Source organism: Panulirus ornatus, chromosome 17, assembly GCF_036320965.1.
Source record: "Panulirus ornatus isolate Po-2019 chromosome 17, ASM3632096v1, whole genome shotgun sequence".
Taxonomy (NCBI): Eukaryota; Metazoa; Arthropoda; class Malacostraca; order Decapoda; family Palinuridae; genus Panulirus; species Panulirus ornatus.
The window spans coordinates 33,065,731-33,087,698 of record NC_092240.1 but is presented as its reverse complement, the minus strand read 5'-3'; the positions used below and the strand labels follow the sequence as shown (position 1 = coordinate 33,087,698).

General features: G+C 40.2%; 1 protein-coding gene across 2 annotated transcripts in view; it reads right to left on the bottom strand.

The window, feature by feature from the left end:
• Window positions 1-21,968, bottom strand: part of LOC139754664 (uncharacterized) — a 337,643-nt gene that overhangs the window by 105,560 nt on the left and 210,115 nt on the right. For both annotated transcript variants that reach the window (XM_071672209.1, XM_071672210.1), the window contains 3 exons: window positions 19,598-19,768; window positions 6,717-6,898; window positions 2,755-2,877 (listed from right to left, as the gene is read on the bottom strand). In XM_071672209.1, coding sequence (XP_071528310.1) covers window positions 2,755-2,877; window positions 6,717-6,898; window positions 19,598-19,768 — 476 coding nt within the window. The remainder of the gene's footprint in view (window positions 1-2,754; window positions 2,878-6,716; window positions 6,899-19,597; window positions 19,769-21,968) is intronic.

The window sequence follows — 21,968 nt, the reverse complement described above, 5'->3', positions numbered from 1 at the left end:
ATAAATCTCTCTTACCCTTTCATTACTTACTTGATCACACCACATAGTGTCCTCAAACATTTAATTTCCTCCGCGCAACCCTATCTACAGCCCACGCCTCGCAACCATACAACATTGTTGGAACCACTATTCCTTCAAACATACCCATTTTTGCTTTCTGAGATAATGTTCTCGCCTTCCACACATTCTTCAATGCTCCCAGAACCTTCTCCCTCTCCCCCACCCTCTGGCTCACTTCTGTTACATGGTTCCATCCGCTGCCAGATCCACTCCCAGATATCTAAAACACTTCACTTCCTCCAGTTTTTCTCCATTCAAACTTACCTCCCAATTGACTTGTCCTTCAACCCTACTGTTCCTAATAACCTTGCTCTTATTCACATTTACTCTTAACTTTCTTCTTTCACACACTTTACCAAACTCAGTCACCAGCTTCTGCAGTTTCTCACCCGAATCAGCCACCAGCACTGTATCATCAGCAAACAACAACTAACCCTCTTCCCAAGCCCTATCATCGACAGCAGACTGCATACTTGCCCCTCTTTCCAAAACTCATGCATTCACCTCCCTAACAACCCCATCCATAAACAAATTAAAGAACCATAGAGACATCATGCACCCCTGCCGCAAACCAACATTCACTGGGAACCAATCACTTTCCTCTTTTCCTACTTGTACCCATGCCTTACATCCTCAATAAAAACTTTTCACTGCTTTTAACAACTTGCCTCCCACACCATATACTCTTAATACCTTCCACAGAGCATCTCTATCAACTCTATCATATGCCTTCTTCAGATCCATAAATGCCACATACAAATCCATTTGTTTTTCTAAGTATTTCTCACATACATTCTTCAAAGCAAATACCTGATCCACACATCCTCTACCACTTCTGAAACCACACTGCTCTTCCCTAATCTGATGCTCTGTACATGCCTTCACCCTCTCAATCAATACCCTCCCATATAATTTCCCAGGAATACTCAACAAACTTATACTTCTGAAATTTGAACACTCACCTTTATCCCCTTTGCCTTTGTACAATGGCACTATGCATGCATTCTGCCAATCCTCAGGCACTTCACCACGAACCATACATACAGTGAATATTTTCACCAACCAGTCAACAAAACACTCCCCCATTTTTAATAAATTCCACAGCAACACCATCCAAACCAGCCACCTTGCCGGCTTTCATCTCCCGTAAAGCTTTCACTCCCTCTTCATTGTTTACCAAATCATTCTCCTTGATCCTCTCACTTTGCACACCACCTTGACCAAAACACCTTATATCTCCCACTCTATCATCAAACACATTCAACTAACCTTCAAAATACTCACTCAATCTCCCTCGCACTTCACCACTACTAGTTATTACCTCCCCATTTGTCCCCTTCATCGACATTCCCATTTGTTCTCTAACGCACTTTATTTTCCTCCTTCCAAAATATCTTTTTATTCTCCCTAAAATTTAATGATACTCTGTCACCTTAACTCTCATTTGACCTCTTTTTCACCTCTTGCACCTTTCTCTTGACCTCTTGCCTCTTTCTTTTATACATCTCCCAGTCATTTGCACTATTTCCATGCAAAAATCGTCCAAATGCCTCTCTCTTCTCTTTCACTAACAATCTTACTTTTTCATCCCACCACTCACTACCCTTTCTAATCAGCTCACCTCCCACATTTCTCATGCCACTGGCATCTTTCACATTCCAAATCTTTCCTTTCACCCACACTATCCTTGATCCATCCATCCACGCTCTGTAACACCCTCCCATACTCTTGGTGATAGCAGAATTGCAAATCCCTCTTTTCCTCTTCCCCGATAATTTTCACTCATTCCCGTCCATACCCCATCTCCCTACATGCTCTCCTATAACTTGCATTCATCATTTCCATTTGCACTCCACACACCCTGCCCAGAGATATAGGGTTTCCCCAATCTCTAGCACATCACAATACAACTTTCAACCTCTCCACAATCTCCCTCCATTTATTCTCCCATCATCCCATTCACATTCAGCGCCATTATCCATTTCAATCGCTTGTTCCTTTTAACCCCTGGCATAACTGGTAGACTACAGTGCCACTTCTTAGTCTTTTGTGCCTCAGCCATGACAGGTCACTAGCACAGGGCAACTCTCGTGCAGTGTTTCCAGAGGCAGGAAGGCTCAAAAATTGGCAAAACTAAAAGTAATAGTACACCTCAGGTGTTTGTCCAAATGTAAAACTATTGCCATGATATAGTCGGTCCTTTACCTCCACCCCTAAGGGGTGTACTGACGAGGTCACCACAAGAAGGCTGGGTGAGACTTGGCCACTCCAGTAAAACGAGAGTACCCCTTGAGGGGCTGAACTCATTACCTTTCCCAATTCCAAGCTTCTTTGCTTTCCACAGTTCCAGCACCTCCTACCTCACTCGGCACAACAACTTGCCTTGCCTCGTGATTATATGACCCATCCACTCTTCCTAAGCTTGCTGGCAGTTTTACATATTTCTTACCTTAGTACATATAATTTTGTTTAATGAGAACTGGTTCTCAGATTCATTCAAATTATGCCCAGAGATACTGAGACATGACTTAAATGCAGAATTGTCACTGAACAGAGTTTGGATACTCAGGGTAAAAGTGATATAGGGCAATAAGTGGAAAGGGAAATGGGGGTCTGTAGGGCTTTAAGATTGGAGTTAAGCTGGGAAGTTTCTGCATGAAACTATCATAATCAATAAGATAAAAGGGCACATACCTGATCCATGTGTTACCAGATGATGGGAAAGATGCAAGTGCTCTGGTAGGAAGAGATCCAGGAGGTTGGAAGGTGATACTGTAATTAACACAGTCATCATCCTTACTCCATGGATAATGTGTCCTGGTAAAGAAAATTAAATAATGTATGCTTAACCTTGTTCTCAACACATGGATACTACATCAAAGTTAATGCATGTTACAGGTGTGATATTAAAATTCCAGAATGTTTGGGACCTGGAATTTGCCAGATTTTTTTCTATATTATTATTCTGGATGTGAGAGTGTACCTAGACATAACTCTTAAGTTGTCTGTTGAGCAAGCTGACTTGACCAACACTTCAATACAGTATTATAGTTCCCTACTGCTACTTTTCTCATGTTAGGTATGTGCACAACGTCACAATACAAGACATGCAGACTAAATAAGAATAACAAAAATATATATTTATTTATTTTGCTTTGTCGCTGTCTCCCGTGTTTGCGAGGTAGCGCAAGGAAACAGACGAAAGAAATGGCCCAACCCACCCCCATACACAATGTATACACACACACGTCCACACACACAAATATACATACCTATACATCTCAATGTACACATATATATACATACACAGACACATACATATATACCCATGCACACAATTCACACTGTCTGCCCCGATTCACTCCCATCGCCACCTCGCCACACATGGAATACCTCCCCCCTCCCCCCTCATGTGTGCAAGGTAGCACTAGGAAAAGACAACAAAGGCCCCATTCGTTCACACTCAGTCTCTAGCTGCCACGCAATAATGCCCGAAACCACAGCTCCCTTTCCACATCCAGGCCCCACACAATTTTCCATGGTTTACCCCAGATGCTTCACATGCCCTGATTCAATCCACTGACAGCACGTCAACCCCGGTATACCACATCGATCCAATTCACTCTATTCCTTGCCCTCCTTTCACCCTCCTGCATGTTCAGGCCCCGATCACACAAAATCTTTTTCACTCCATCTTTCCACCTCCAATTTGGTCTCCCACTTCTCCTCATTCCCTCCACCTCCGACACATATATCCTCTTGGTCAATCTTTCCTCACTCATTCTCTCCATGTGCCCAAACCATTTCAAAACACCCTCTTCTGCTCTCTCAACCACGCTCTTTTTATTTCCACACATCTCTCTTACCCTTACATTAATTACTCGATCAAACCACCTCACACCACACATTGTCCTCAAACATCTCATTTCCAGCACATCCACCCTCCTGCGCACAACTCTATCCATAGCCCACGCCTCGCAACCATACAATATTGTTGGAACAAAAATAACAAAAATAAGGCATTAAATAAAACTTAATAATGTTGACAAAATTTTCCAGGTCCTAAAGTTTCAGGAATTATGATATCCTATTTATGTTGAACCTGTTCCACACAAGCTTATTCTTGATCCATGGATAATAAAAAATAATAAATTCAATAAATATCATGCACATTATTCCTTATTCCTGGTCATTTCCATGACTCCGACACAATTCATATGGGTCCAATTTCAAACCAGAAAAAGAAACCCTCCATAACCTATACAAATAACTAATCCACTTCATCCAAAACTATACCTTACTTGCCTGGTCATCCTACCTTTCAAAGTCAAACATAAAACCATAAACCACACACAAGAGAGCATATAACTGGTTACTAACCACATACATTCACTAACTGCCCTTAAAACAAAAATATTGCCAATTAGACCCAAATCAAAATGCTTGGCATTCAATTCTTTGCAATATCTTTGGTTTCTTCTGGCCAAACCACCTGACAATAAAACAACAATGTCAGTCTTCAGGAATGTATATTCACAGATCCCTAACCCACTACAAACACCAACAATGACAAATCACATTCACATTTACTCAATTAACAAGCACTAAACAAACATCCCTACCCCCAACCCAGTCTTATATTCAACTTCACTAGAAAAGAAACCATTTGAAACTACACTCCTTAAAGGAGTACAAGTTATATTCTATCTGTGCTCCGGATACAACCCATCCCTTCAAAATGGTAAACATCATTGCAACATATCACAAGACTCTTCATACCAAAAATGCAACTTCCACACTAAAGACAATGAACACCTACTTTTCAATTGTCCTACAGTCACTCCAAAAAGATACAAACAAAACATCATACTTCTTGAAAAGTGGTCCTGCCTGGTGGACAAGGATTGGTAAAAGGGGAGTCCTGTGGTGGTAAGATGAGGTAAAGTAAGGTAATACTGAAGGGCTTGTGGCCCTTTTCAGGTCTGTGTCACATGCACATTTACATGTACCATTCTGGGACATTTCCTGCTATCAAGGACTGAGTAATTTCTATCTAAACCATGGATGATTTTTTCTGAAGAAGATATAGTCTAAACATAAAAAAATCTAACCCTCATCCCCTTCCTTTACAACAGCTCTTTTGACTTGTATACCAAATAAGTATTATAACATCATTCATGTACCACTGATTTCCATTGTGTTTAATGTGACTACTGTTTAAGTTACAGGAAAAGAATTTTGCACTTTTGGTGCCTGTTCTCTTAACCAAATCTTTAGTCCAATGTGTGTATACAAATACCCCATACCTCTCAACCAATCCAATGTGTGTATACAAATACCCCATACCTCTCAACCAAGAATTGCAGTTTGTCACTACAATCGACTTGTTCCAATTAAAGCTTGTACACACAAATATAAGAACAATCCTATAACTACCATTGTGAACTTCATAAACTATGCTATGCTTAGTTGCTGCGAGTTAGGCTATGCAGTATATCAAATACTATATTAATGTGACTATTCATCACTTAATGTTCAAGTTAGGCTATTCGGTATATTAAATACTATATTACTGTAACGATTCATCACTTAATGTTCAATCAAGTTCATAATGTATAAAACATACCATTTACCCAGCAAACATCCCTGTGCATCAGCCACCCTGGCTATTTAAATTACCTCACAAATATGCTTACCCAAAGTGTGGAAATATCTAGCTCACCCTAGTCTTAAGCTCTTGCATGACTAGTCAGAGAGATCTTAATATGGTATAAGACCTTTCACACAATGCACATACATTCCACATCTCATGTTGATTTCTTCAACTGCAAAAACAGTTGAACAAGTTACTTACAGAAAATGACTATCATCAGCCCTAAAATTCAGCATCACAGGGGGCCTCAACAAGGTTTGCAACACATCTTCATGTGACAGAGTAAACATGTTCCAGATTTGATGCTGATATCTTGAACAGTGAAATACTATGGACTAAACATAACTGTTGTAAAAGAAGCATATATCTTACTAACATGGTATGACTATCAAAGTGGAGACATAACATGAAAATTTTCAGAGAATAACATTTATGAATGTCAAGGAAGGTACTATACTCAAAAAATTTTCATAATATCAGTAAAAATTATGAGGTTGTAGTCTGAGCATCATGGTACCCCAAGAGATGTGTGCTTTGGATTACAATTTTCTATCAGCTGATAGCCACTGCTATATGAATATTAACATTCCTAAACTGAAAGACAATATGAATTCTGCACTCTAACAGGATGAAGACATATTAGCAAATTTTCCCAAAAATAAATCCATTTTGTTAACCAAGGAAAAGGTTATGAGAACATAGTAATTTGACCTTCAAGGTTCCTGTAGGGCCCTCATTTGAAGAGCTAATTTTGCTTAGAGGTTTATCTTAGGACCAGCATTATGAATCTGTGTCTAGTATGTTATCTGGTGGTGTCAGGGCTCATTTCTATTAACCATCAACTGCTTCCAGCAAAGGTTCAGCATCAATAGTTACAATATATCGATATGTTTTCACATTAGAGTGGATTACATATAGACATCTTTGCAATTACACATTTCTCATCTGTACAGTTACAAGATCCCTGCCAAATCATCACTTTCTACAAATAATATAAACTTACAAATTAATGAAGATCCTGTGTTGTGGTGGCCACTCCTGTGGCTTAATTTTCTTCAGGGAGGTAGGAAAGCGTACTGGTAAACGAGGTGTGGATATGATTTCCTCACCGCCACCCTTCCGGGGAATTATTTGCCTCTTCCTTCGAAGGTGTTCCATATAGGTCTTCTCCTGCCTTCCCCGTAACTTAAAGGAAAAGAAGTTACATCATAAACCCAAACTTATGTATTAGGCTTACCAGTACCTGGGGATGTAATTACATCAACATTTCTTAAGTATGAGAGCATATAAGTTAAAAAAATATATAAAGTATACTGAAAATGGCCTGGAAAATGGAACGATACAGTAGGGAAGAGTAAGGAAAATAATCTTTTGTTTTAGAAGGAAAAGTTTCGAGAAAGTAGAGAAATACAGCAAACAAAAAAGTAGCTATTAGAAGGGAACAGCTAAGAGACCGTAGCACAATACAATCATTGAAAATATTTTTTCTTTAATAAACTCTGGAGGTGTGCATGTGTGTAAACAATATCTGGTGTGAGGTGGTTTTATTGAGTAAGTACTGGAAGTGTAGGAGAGATGTAAGGAAAAAAAAAAAAAGTGTGTGGTTGAGAGAGCAGAAGATAGTGTGTTGAAATGGTTGAAACATACAGAAAGAAAGAGTGAGGAGATATTGACAAAGAGGATATATGTGTCAGAGGCAGAGGGAACAAAAAGCAGGAGACCAAATTGCAGGTGGAAGGATGGAGTGAAAAACATTTTGAGCAATTGGACCTTAAACATACAGGAGGGTGAGAGGTGTGTAAGGAATAGAGTGAATTGGAATGATATGGTATACTGGGGTTGAATTGCTGTCAATGGATTGAATCAGACCATGGGGAAACATTTGGGGTAAACCATGTAAAGGTCTGTGGGGCCTGGATGTGGACAGGGAGCTGTGGTTTCAATGCATTGTATATGACAACTAGAGACTGAGTGTGAATGAACGAAGCCATTTTGTCTGTTTTCCTGGCTCTATCTCACTAAAGGGGGGGGGGGGGGGGGGGGCAATGCTGTTTCCAGTTGCGTGAGGTGGCACCACAAATGGATTGCAGACTAGCAATTATGAATATGTAAATGTGTATATATGTATATATCTGTGTATGTTAAGTATGTATAAGTGTATATGTTCATATGTATATGTGTGGGTATACATAAGTACATGTATAGGCATCTATGTATAAATAAATATACATGCATAGGAGTGGATAGGCCATTTTTCGCCTGTTTATTGGCACCACCTTGCTAATGTGGGAAATGGCAATCAAGTATAATAAAGAAAATACCTAAATATTTATTTATCATTTATAATACTTGGTCGATGTCTCCCGCATTAGCGAGGTAGCACAAAGAAACAGACGAAAGAATGGCCCAACCCACCCACATACACATGTATATGCTTAAACACACACACACAAGCACATATACAGACCTATACATTTCAACGTATACATACATATACATACACAGATATATATATATATATATATATATATATATATATATATATATATATATATATATATATATATATATATACATGTATATATTCATATTTGCTGCCTTCATCCATTCCTGTTGCCACCCCACCACACACAAAATGGTACCCCTCTTCCCCTGTGCGCATGCCAGGTAATGCTAGGAAAAGACAACAAAGGCCACATCCATTCATACTCAGTCTCTAGCTGTCTTATGTAATGCACTGAAACCACAGCTCCATTTCCACATCCAGGCCCCACAAAACTTTCCATGGTTTACCCCAGATGCTTCACATGCCCTGGATCAATCCATTGACAGCACGGCAGCCCCGGTATACCACATCATTCCAATTCACTCTATTCCTTGCACGCCTTTCACCCTCCTGTATGTTCAGGCCCCAATTGCTCAAAATCTTTTTCAATCCATCCTTCCGCCTTCAATTTAGTCTCCCACCTCTCGTTCCCCCCACCTCTGACACACATATCCTCTATGTCAATCTTTCCCCACTCCTTCTCTCCATGTGACCAAACGATTTCAATACACCCTCTACCGCTCTCTCAATCACACTCATTTTATTAACACACATCTCTCTTACCCTTTCATTACTCACTCGATCAAACCACCTCACACCACATATTGTCCTGAAACATCTCATTTCTAAAACATTCACCCCCTTCCGCACAACCCTATCTATAGCCCATGCCTTGCAACCATATATACATGCCCATTTTTGCTCTTCGAGATAATGTTCGCACCATCCACACATTCTTCAGCACTCCAGAATCTTCACTCCCTCCTTTACCCTGTAACTCACTTCCGCTTCCATGGTTCCATCCGCTGCTAAATCCACTCCCAGATATCTAAAACACTTTACTTCCTCCAGTATTTCTCCATTCAAACTTTCCTCCCAATTAACTTGTCCCTCAACCCTACTGAACCTAATAACCTTGCTCTTATTCATATTTACTCTCAACTTTCTTCTTTCACACATTTTACCAAACTCAGTCACCAGCTTCTGCAGTTTCTCATCCAAAACTGCCACCAGTGCTGTACCACCAGCGAACAACTGACTCACTTCCCAAGCCCTTTCAATCACAACAGACTGCATACTTCCCCTCTATCCAAAACTCTTGCATTCACCTCCCTAACAACCCCATCCATAAACAAATTTAACTACCATGGAGACATCATGCACCCCTGCCTCAAACTGACATTCAAAGAGAACCAATCACTTTCCTCTCTTCCTACTCATACACGTGCCTTACATCCTTGATAAAAACTTTTCACTGCTTCTAGCAACTTACCTCCCTCACCATATACTCTTAATACCTTCCACAGACCTCTCTATCAACTCTATCATATGCCTTCTCCAGATCCATTAATGCTACATACAAATCCATCTGTTTTTCTAAGTATTTCTCACATACATTCTTCAAGGCAAACACCTGATCCACACGTCCTCTACCACTTCTGAAACCACACTGCTCTTTCCCAATCTGATGTTCTGTACATACCTTCACCCTCTCAATCAATACTCTCCCATATAATTTCCCAGGAATACTCAACAAACTTATGCCTCTCTAGTTTGAACACTCACCTTTATCCCCTTTGCCTTAGTACAATGGCACTATGCATGCATTCTGCCAATCCTCAGGCACTTCACCATGAACCATACATATATTGAATATCCTTACCAACCAGTCAACAGAGCATTCACCCTTTTTTAATAAATTCTACAGCAATACCATCCAACACTGCCGCCTTTCATCTTCTGAAAAGCTTTCACCACCTCTTCTCTGTTTATCAAATCATTCTCCTTGACCCTCTCACTTTGCACACCACTTCGACCAAAACACCCTATATCTGCCACTCTATCATCAAAAACATTCAAGAAGCCTTCAAAATACTCACTCCATCTTGCTTCACCACTACTTGTTATTACCTCGCTTGCTGAAGATGAAAGCTGGCAAGGCAGCAGGATTGGATGGTATTGCAGTGGAGTTCATTAAAATAAGGGGTGACCATATTGTTGATTGGTTGGTAAGGAAATTCAATGTATGTATGGATTATGGTGAAGTGCCTGACGATTGGTGCAATGAATGCACAATGACATTGTACAAAGGCAATTTATTAAAAAAGGGGGTGACTGTGTTGTTGACTAGTTGGTAAGGATATTTAATGTATGTATGGCTCATGGTGAAGTGCCTGAGAATTGGCAGAATGCATGTGTAGTGCCATTGTACAAAGGCAAAGGGGATAAAGGTGAGTGTTCAAATTATGAAGGCATAAGTTTGTTGAGTATTCCTGGGAAATTATAAGGGAGGGTATTGATTGAGAGGGTAAAGGCATGTACAGAGCATTAGACTGGGGAAGAGCAGTGTGGTTTCAGAAGTGGTAGAGGATGTGTGGATCAGGTGTTTGCTTTGAAGAATGCATATGAGAAATACTTAGAAAAACAAATGGATTTGTATGTAGCATTTATGGATCTGGAGAGGGCATATGATAGGGTTGATAGACATGCTTTGTGGAAGGTTTTAAGAGTATATGGTGTGGGAGGCAAGTTGTTAGAAGTAGTGAAAAGTTTTTACCAAAGATGTAATTCATGTGTACGACTAGAAAGAGAGGAAAGTGATTGGTTCCCTGTGAATGTTGGATTGCGGCAGGGGTGCGTGATGTCTCCATGGTTGTTTAATATTTTTATGGATGGGGTTGTTAGGGAGGTGAATGCAAGCATTTTGGAAAGAGGGGCAAGTCTGCAGTCTGTTGTGGATGAGAGGGCGTGGGAAGTGAGCCAGTTGTTCACTGATGATACAGCGATGGTAGCTGATTCAGATGAGAAACTGCAAAGGTTAGTACCCAAGTTTGGTAAAGTGTGTGAAAGAAGAAAGTTGAGATTAAATGTGAATAAGAGCAAGGTTATTAGGCTCAGTAGGGTTGAGGGACAAGTTAATTGGGAGGTAAGTTTGAATGGAAAAAACTGGAGGAAGAAGCGTTTTAGATATCTGGGAGAGGACTTAGCAGCAGATGGAAACAGGGAAGCGGAAGTGAGTTACAGGGTGGGGGAGGGAGCTAGGTTTCTAGGAGTGTTGAAGAATGTATGGAAGGCGAGAACGTTATTTCGGAGCAAAAATGGGTATGTTCAAAGGAATAGTGGTTCCAACAATGTTATATGGTTGTGAGGCATGGGCTATAGATAGGGTTGTGTGGAGCAGGGTGGATGTGATTGAAATGAAACCTTTGAGGAAAATATGTGGTGTGAGGTGGTATGATCAAGTAAGTAATGAAAGGGTAAAAGAGATTTCTTTTTCTTTTTTCAAACTATTCGCCATTTCCCGCATTAGCGTTAAGAACAGAGGACTGGGCCTTTGAGGGAATACCCTCACCTGGCCCAATTCTCTGTTCCTTCTTTTGGAAAATTAAAAAAAAAAAAAACGAGGGGAGGATTTCCAGCCCCCCCGCTCCCTCCCCTTTTAGTCGCCTTCTACGACATGCAGGGAATACGTGGGAAGTATTCTTTCTCCCCTATCCCCAGGGATAAAAGAGATATGTGGTAATAAAAAGAGCGTGTTGAGAGAACAGAAGAGGGTGTGTTGAAATGGTTTGGTCACATGGAGAGAATGAGTGAGGAAAGATTGACCAAGAGGATATATGTGTCAGAGGTAGGGGGAACGAGGAGAAGTGGGAAACCAAATTGGAGGTGGAAGGTAGAGTGAAAAAGATCTTGAGCGATTGGGGCCAGAACATACAGGAGGGTGAAAGGCGTGCAAGGAATAAAATGAATTGGAATTATGTGGTATACCGGGGTCGACATGCTGTCTATGGATTGAATCAGGGCATGTGAAGCGTCTGGGGTAAACCATGGAAAGTTTTGTGGGGCCCAGATGCGGAAAGGGAGCTACGGTTTCGGTGCACTACACATGAGAGCTAGAGACTGGGTGTGAACGAATGTGGCCTTTGTTGTCTTTTCCTAGCGCTATCTCGTGTGTGCGCAGGGGGAGGGAGGTGCCATTTCATGTGGGCGGGGTGGCGACGGGAATGGATGAAGGCAGCAAGTATGAATATGTACATGTGTATATATGTATATGTCTGTATATGTATATGTATGTATACATTGAAATGTATAGGGATGTATATGTGCATGTGTGGGCGTGTATATATATATACGTGTGTATGTGGGTGGATTGGGCCATTCTTTCCTTGCGCTACCTCGATAACACAGGAAACAGCGACAAACTGTAACAAATATAATAAATCTTTTATTTATTCATTTATCATACTTTGTCGCTGTCTCCCATGTTAGCGAGGTAGCGCATGGAAACAGATGAATGAATAGCCCAAGCCACCCACATACACATGTATATACATACACGTTCACATATGCACATATACATACCTATACATTTCAACATATACATATATACATAATTCATACTTGCTGTCTTTATTCATTCCCAACGCCACCCCACCACACATGAAATGACAACCCCTCCCCCCGCATGCATGCGAGGTAGTGCTAGGAAAAGACAACAAAGGCCACATTCGTTCACACTCAGTCTCTCGCTGTCATGTATAATGCACTGAAACCACAGCTCCCTTTGCACATCCAGGCCCCACAAAACTTTCAATAGGTTACCCAAGACGCTTCACATGCCCTGGTTCAATCCACTGACAGCACGTCGACCCCAGTATACCACTTCGTTCCATTTCACTCTATTCTTTGCACACCTTTCACCCTCCTGCATGTTCAGGCCCCGATCACTCAAAATCTTTTGCACTCCATCCTTCCACCTCTCCCACTTTGGTCTCCCACTTCTTGTTTCCTCCACCTCTGACACATATATCCTCTTTGTCAATCTTTCCTCATTCACTCTCTCCATGTGACCAAACCATTTCAATACACCCTCTTCTGCTCTCTCAACCACACTCTTTTTATTACCACACATCTTTTACCCTTTCATTACTTACTTGATCAAACCACCTCACACCACATACTGTCCTCAAACATCTCATTTCCTACACATCCACCCTCCTCCACACAACCCTATCTATAGCCCACACCTCGCAACCATATAAGATTGTTGGAACCACTATTCATTCAAACATACCCATTTCTGCTTTCCAAGATAATGTTCTTGACTTCCACACATTCTTGAACGCTCCCAGAACTTTTGCCCCCTCCCCCACCCTGTGACTCACTTTCGCTTCCATGGTTCGATCCGCTGCTAAATCCACTCCCAGATATCTAAAACACTTCACTTCCTTCAGTTTTCCTCCATTCAAACTTACCTCCCAATTGACTTGTCCCTCAACCCTACTGTACCTAATAACCTTGCTCTTATTCACATTTACTCTCAGCTTTCTTCTTTCACACACTTTACCAAACTCAGTCACCAGCTTCTGCAATTTCTCATCCAAATCAGCCACCAGCATTGTATCATCAGCAAACAACTGATTCACCTCCCAAGCCCTCTCATTGACAACAGACTGCATACTTGCCCCCCCTCTCCAAAACTCTTGCAATCACCTCCCTAACTACCCCATCCATAAACAAATTAAACAACCATGGAGACATCACGCACCCCTGCCACAAACCGACATTCACTGAGAACCAATCACTTTCCTCTCTTCCTACTTGTACCCATGCCTTACATCCTCGATAAAAACTTTTCATTGCTTCTAGCAACTTGCTTCCCACACCATATATTCTTAATACCTTCCACAGAGCATCTCTATCAACTCTATCATATTCCTTCTCCAGATCCACAAATGATACATACAAATCCACTTGTTTTTCTAAGTATTTCTCACATACATTCTTCAAAGCAAACACTTGATCCACACGTCCTCTATCACTTCTGAAACCACACTGCTCTTCCCCAATCTGATGCTCTGTACATGCCTTCACCCTCTCAATCAATTCCCTCCCATATAATTTCCCAGGAATACTCAACAAACTTATACCTCTGTAATTTGTGCACTCACCTTTATCCCCTTTGCCTTTGTACAATGGCACTATGCATGCATTCCGCCAATCCTCAGACACTTCACCTTGAACCATATATACATTGAATATCCTCACCAATCAGTCAATAACACAGTCATCCCCTTTTTAAATAAATTCCACTGCAATACCATCCAAACTCGCCGCCTTGACTGCTTTCATCTTCTGCAAAGCTTTCACTACCTCTTCTCTGTTTACCAAACCATTTTCCCTAACCCTCTCACTTCGCACATCACCTTGACCAAAACACCCTATATCTGCCACTCTATCATCAAACACATTGCACCTTTCTCTTGACTTCCTGCTTCTTTCTTTTATACATCTTCCAGGTCTTTGCACAATTTCCCTGCAAAAATCGTCCAAATGCCTCTCTCTTCCCTTTCACTAACAATCTTACTTCTTCATCCCACCACTCACTACCATTTCTAATCTGCCCACCTCCCACCTTTCTCATGTCACAAGCACCTTTTGCACAGGCCGTCACTGCTTTCCTGAATACATCCCATTCCTTCCCCACTCCCCTCACGTCATTTGCTCTCACCCTTTTCCATTCTGCACTCAATCTCTCCTGGTACTTCCTCACACATGTCTCCTTTCTAAGCTCACTTACTCTCACCACACTCTTCACCCCAACATTCTCTCTTCTTTTCTGAAAACCTCTACAAATCTTCACCTACGCCTCCGCAAGACAATGATCAGACATCCCTCCAGTTGCCCCTCTCAGCAAATTTATATCCAAAAGTCTCTCTTTCACGCACCTATCAATCAAGTATATCTCTGTCTTTTTAGACCAGGTATTCCCAGTCACCAGTCTTTTTTCAGCAAACAAATCCACAAGCTCTTCATAATTTCCATTCACAACAGTGAATACCCCATGTACACCAATCAAACCCTCAAATGCCACATTACTCACCTTTGCATTTAAATCACCCATCACTAATACCCAATCTCGTGTACTAAAGCTGTTAACACATTCACCCAGCTGCTTCCAAAACACTTGCCCTCTTGATCTTTCTTCTCATGACCAGATGCATAAGCACTAATAATCACCCACCTCTCTCTCCATCCACTTTAAGTACTGAATCTAGAATTTACTTTTTTATACTCTATCAAACACTCCCACAACTCCTGTTTCTGAAGTAGTGCTACTCCTTCCTTAGCTCTCATCCTCTCACTAACCCCTGACTTTACACCCAAGACTTTTCTAAACCATTCTTCCCATTTACCCTTGAGCTTCGTTTCACTTACAGCCAGAACATCCAGGTTTCTTTCCTCAAACATATTACCTATCTCTCTTCTCATTTTGGTTACATCCATGCACATTGAGACACCCCAATCTGAGCCTTTTATGATATACTTGATCACCATTTCCCGTGTTAGTGAGGCAACGCCAGGAACATACAAAGAAAGGCCACATTCACTCACATCCATTCTCTAGCTGTCATGTGCAGTGCACTGAAACCACAGCTTCCTATCCACAACCAGACCTACATACCTTTCCATGTTTACCCTGGATGCTTCACATGCCCTAGTTCAGTCCACTGACAGCATGTTGACTGGAATATACCACAATGCTGCAATTCACTCCATTCCATGCACGCCTTTCATTCTTCTCCATGTTCAGCCCTCAATTGCTCAAAATCTTTTTCCTTCCGTCTCCAATTTGGTTTACCCATTCTTCTTGTTCCCTTCACTTGTGATGCATATATCCTCTTTGTTAACCTTTCCTTACTTATTCTCTCCATACGTCTAAATCATTTCAGCACACCCTCTTCAGCTTCCTCAGTCATACTCTTTTTATTACCACATCTCCATAAATATTTTTGGAAACCAATATCCCTTTAAACACCCATTACTGCCCTCCCAGATAAGTCTCTCTTTCCACACATTCTTCAGCACTCCAAGAACCTTTGCACCCTCCTTGCTGCCATGTCTGCTCCCAGGTATCTAAAACACTTCACTTTCTCCAAATCCTGCTATGTGATCTCTACAATCAATGACTAAATTCACATTCTCCTTAACCCTCAACTATGATTCCTAGAACCATACTTGAAGGCCAACTGCATGACTGTATCCCATTCCGCAGCCCTGATGGTAAGCTAAATTATCGGGTAGAGGGAGTCACCATCAGCTGTCACTGGGTCTAACTTTTGCTTACTTCTACATTCATCTGATTATGTCCTGCCAACACGTTGATGACATTTACAACATCATAAGGAAAGAAAAGCACTGTTAAGAAACTACAGAAACCTATGGAGGAGACATCTGTTCTGACTTCACTTACGAGATGGGTATGGACACCAAAATCCCCTTTCTTGATGTAGTTATCTGGGCTCATAATGGGAATACTAAACCAGTGTTCACCATAAGACTGCTGATTTGGGAAGGTGTCTGAATGCTGGGAGTGATAGTCCCAAAAGTTACAAATTAAGTGTCATCAGAGCCACCTTAAGTCTTGCTTACAAGAACATTTCATGATAAGACCTCTTCCCCCAAGAAATAACCAGTCAAGTAAATTCTTAGTTAACAATGGTTTTTCTAATAAAATCTAATCTGTCAAGTTAGCAGTGATATTAGCCAGTGCACCACCAACTGGTGGAAAAACTTTGAATGTCTTAACTTTTCGTAATATTTCATATGAAGTGATTAAAATATTTTTCTGAATTTTTTGAAAAGCCCCCCACACTGGGGTCACTTAAATCTTAAGGGCTTCATTGTCAAGGGGGATTAGTGTAAGCCCATAAATCTTAGGGCTTAATGTTTGTTTCCATCTCCCCTATGACAACAAAGAATTAGATGACCTTCACTTAAGTGTACAGATGCTCCTGGACATACATCTAAGTTCTGTTCTGACCAACCGGTTGGATCTCCAAAATGAACATGTCAGCATAGCATGTTGAATTATCCTAGTCAATTTTTATCATTATCCTGTTTTTTTATGAACCTGCTTTATTATATGATTCCGTAGTTCTTCTTACCTTTTATTTAAGATTCTTTAGTTCAGGGATTGATTCATCCAAACTTTCGATGAATTTTTCAGCAGCTCCTTTGTCAGCACTTGCTGCTTCACCTGTGACTCAAACACTGTGCAAGTTACATCTTTTAAATCTGTTAGCCAACCTTGACTTGCTGTTAACTTCTTAATGTAATCCCGCTCGCTCCTTCAAGGTCTCAAAAAGACTTCTAGCCTTCACCTGAATTGTAAGCTTAGTGGTAAATATTTTTTAAACTGATCTTCCATCCAAAGCATCAACGACTTTTCCATTTCGTAGATGGGCCCTTGTCACTGCTTTGTTATCATCGTAGACTTCATACTTGCTGAACCTTTCACTGCTTCCATATTTTTTCTCAGTCCGTTAAATTGTGGAGATCATCAAATGGGACAACTGTAGATCACACACAATCACATTAACTTTTTTCCCTCTTTATACAGGGTGATTACCTTCATTTTCAATTCCAAATTGAGCATCTTCCTCGGCTTCTGGCCAGATCTATCAACATGTAATGGGTTTTGCCTCTTGCTCGTCATTTTTGGGGTTCGATACAAAAATGATTTAATCCAGCACAAAAATCTGTTAGATTCACTTGAATAACACACACTTACTAAATGGTAAGTGAGAGAGATGCCGTGATGTACACAATGCCGGGATCGTCTTACATTCACTATCATCAGCATATATTAATTTACATTTTTTTCAGTTGTATGTATGGATGGTCATAAGTCAGAGAACATATATATGTCAGACTTGACAGAAAACAGCGATGGAAACAAACCAGATTAGTGTGGTTTTAACAGAGGGAACTACAGCTTTCTGATGGGCAAACTGATGTCCCAAGATCAAGACACTGTTTGATAATGATTTCCCAACATAAGATGAGGGACATGCCTTATCTACAACACATATAAAACAGTGAGTCAATCAGTATGGGTATATCTCAAAGATCAAGGCCACTAAAGTGATATGGTGGGCCACACCCAAACAAAGCAATTTTAGGATCAAGATATCTCTTGTGCATTGTAAGAATGGCAGCCACCCTGGTAAACCACAGGAACAGTCCATGGCTCCTAACGTGCTAAAAAAAAAAAAGAAACTGGTCAACCACAACAAAGCTCTATGGGTGCCACCATACGGAAAAAAAGCTGAGACCCCTATCTAAATAAAAAACCCAACAGCTGAAACTACAAGAAGAAATTACTCCCTAAACATACTGTACAAGTACACTAAACAAATGAAAAAAGTACCCTAGCCAGCACATGAAACCCACAAGACAGATCAATGTATTCTTTACAGCTTGTAGCCAAACACCATCAAAAACACTCCTCGGAAGGCCAGAAAAGAAAGTAGTGAAATGAAAACTTGCAGACTTTTTTTTCTACATGCATATTCGCCATTTCCCACATTAGCAAGGTAGTGTTAAGAACAGAAGACTGAGCCTTAGAGGGAATATCCTCACTTGGCCCCTTTCCCTATTCCTTCTTTTGGAAAACTAAAAACAGGAGGGGAGCATTTCCAGCCCCCCCTCCTATTTTTAGTCGCCTTCTACAACATGCAGGGAACATGTAATTATTCTTTCTCCCCTATCCCTAGGGATAACATTGCAGACCTATCTACTCTATATCTCTGACATTACAGACCAGTGAAAACAAAGGAGAATTTAAAGAGTCTACAGTTAGAAGTGCAAATAAGAGAGGATGGGGGCTGGTGGTTTGTAGGCACCATCTGTTTCTCCATGCCAGTGATGTCATTGACTTGAGTGAGTTGCTGTACAGTTATTAGGTCTTATGGACAAACATTGGTCAGCCTTATAGATACCATGGTGCTTGAAGGTGAAATATAGCACACCCTAATGCTGTCTCCATTTGGGCCTGCATAGTGTGTAATGGTGCTTTGACACACACACAAACACACACACACACTAATAGTAATTTGACACACACACACAAACCCCATGAACAAGTGCTCTCTTTCTCTGATGTTCAGAGAAATGAGCCTGGAAATAAGAAAATAACGTGAATCATACATATAAAACTGTATGTTGTATTTAGAGAGAAATAGTATCTTGTAAAAAGCTAAACAACATATAAAATATTCTAAGCAAAGCTAAAATGAAGACATCTGTATATAAACAAATGGAAGAATCTTATAGTGACATACACTGAATATAAAATACTTTATGGAAAAAGGTTTCAACTAGGATAAGGTAATTTTCAAGAGTATTTGTACCATGATAGCCAGGCAATGTTTGAGATTATTTGTACCATGATAGATTAACATAAAACATTACCCCCTTCTTACATTTTGAAAGTGGTATTCAGGACGTAATGAACCCTAAAATATACTTGGATACAAAATGAAAAGTAAAAGTACCTTACTAATTCTCTCCTCCATGGCCTTTTTGTCTTTTGGGTCCATATGATTTAAGAGATTCTTTTGACCAGTTGTTAGTTTGTATCCATGCTGAAGGGCTACCAGTGCCGTCTCCTGTGCCTTTATCACGTGATCACCCTCTTTTTTGTTTCGAGGGACATCCATTGTTAGCTGTATCACACAGAAAAGCAAAAAATTATAAAGAACACACAATCATGTATAAGAACCAAGCTAGTGTTTCCTTATTTCAAAAGGATTTTACTTCAAATACATCAAAAAAAACTTCCATATTCAAATTTTTCAAATCATTCTACCTTTAAAACATATTACAGTATAATAAGTGGCATTCCCTCCCTTTGAACTCCGTTTGAGGGAAAACTGAAAACAGCATGGTAATAATAGATCTATAACAGCATGGTAATAATAGATCTATAAAGTTATCTTTCTTTTCTTTCATACTTTTCACCATTTCCCGCGTTAGCAAGATAGCGTAAAGAACAGAGGACTGGGTCTTTGAGGGGATATCCTCATCTGGCCCCCTTCTCTGTTCCTTCTTTGAAAAAAAAAAAAAAAAAAAAAAAAAAAAAAAAAAAAAAGAGGGGAGGATTTCCAGCCCCCCGCTCCCTTCCCTTTTAGTCGCCTTCTACGACACGCAGGGAATACGTGGGAAGTATTCTTTCTCCCCTATCCCCAGGGATAATAAAGTTATCTACACAGAAATATAATATGTATACAAGTTATCAAAACATACTATAGTAATAGGTGTTCTGGACTGTACTTGCAAGTGGTAATACATGTGAGAATCACCTTCAATGAGGCAGTACCACTGTCAGTGCACTAAAAGAGTATGGCACTGTTAAAAACTTTCTCACCCTATAGGATCCTATACACCTTGCCTTATTCTCCCAGGAACAGAGAAAGTAAGTCTCATTCACTCACATCCACTTCCTAGCTGTCATGTACAATGCACTGAAACCAGAGCTCCCTATTCAAGATTAGGCCCTATAGACCTTTCTCTAGTTTTCCAAACTGCTTCATATGCCATGGTTCAGCTCATTTATAGCAAGTCGTCCCTTGTAAACAACATCGCTCCAATTCTGTCTATCCTTTATATGCTTCGCACCTTACACGTTCAGTCCCTGAGCTTTCAAAGCATTTTTCACTGTTTACCACCTCATTTTTCACCTTTGGGTTCCCTTTTTGTCCAATGCTTTCCACTTCTGACATGTATACCTTCATAGTCATCATCTCCTCACCAATTCTCTCCTTATGTCCATACCATTTCAGCCCTATGCTAAAAAGTTAGTTAATTTTCCCTTCTTCTATAGGTATTACTTTGGTTTATGCTCCCAAAAAGTGGCTGCTTGTGTTCCCCCATCACTAGGTAAACAACACAATATTCAGCTAGCTGCTTCGCCACATGATTAATACGAGACTGTTGGCAACTCAAGGGTGGGCCGTTTCAATGACTCTTTCTTTCCCTATGCATCGAAGCTTTGGAACTCTCTACCATCTCATGTCTTTCTCATTAACTATGACCTGGCACATTTTAAAAGACAGGTTTTTACACTTCCTCCAAAATTCGTAAATACTATCCTGTCTCATTTTTTTCCCTTTCATGATCCTCTCTATATTTCAATCAAGGCTACTGAGCATCATTATGAAATGCAATGAACTTACATCCTAAGCAATTACTGAAAAGCCAAACACTATTTGCAATCTCAGAAACATGGGTAAACTCTGAGAATAAACACTTAATCACCGAGTTAGCAATGCCCAGATAAAAACTATTTACGAAAGATTGCTTATACAGGGTAGGTGGTAGAGTTTTGATCTATGTTGATAACAATCTAAGTGCTATCAAGATAAGCAAAGTAGGCACACACACACTTAGGACTCTCTTTATATTGACGTTACTGACAAGCTCAAAAGTAAAACGTTGGCGTTATTCAGAGGCCTCCTAAGCAAAAAGAGGATGATGATAAGATGCTATACAATGAAATCAAAACTATAGTAAACAGTAGAGAGGTTATAATAGTAGTAAAGAGGTTATAATAGTAGGAGACTTTGACAGACCAAACATAAACTGGAACTTGTTAACAGGTGACAGAGAGGAAACAAGACTAATGGAACTTATTGAAGATGCTTTGCTAGAACAGTTAATCAAAAACCAAGTAGAGGTAAAGACATTTTGGATCTTGTCCTCAACAACTCTTGCGAAGTAGGTAAGACTTTGTTAAACATTAAAAAACCAACTAGAGGTAAAAACATTCTTGATCTTCACCAGAGACACAAATCTAATCAACTCTTGCAAAGTAGGGAAGAGTTAGTCAAACAGCAATCACAATTTGATTAGATTAAAAATAAATTT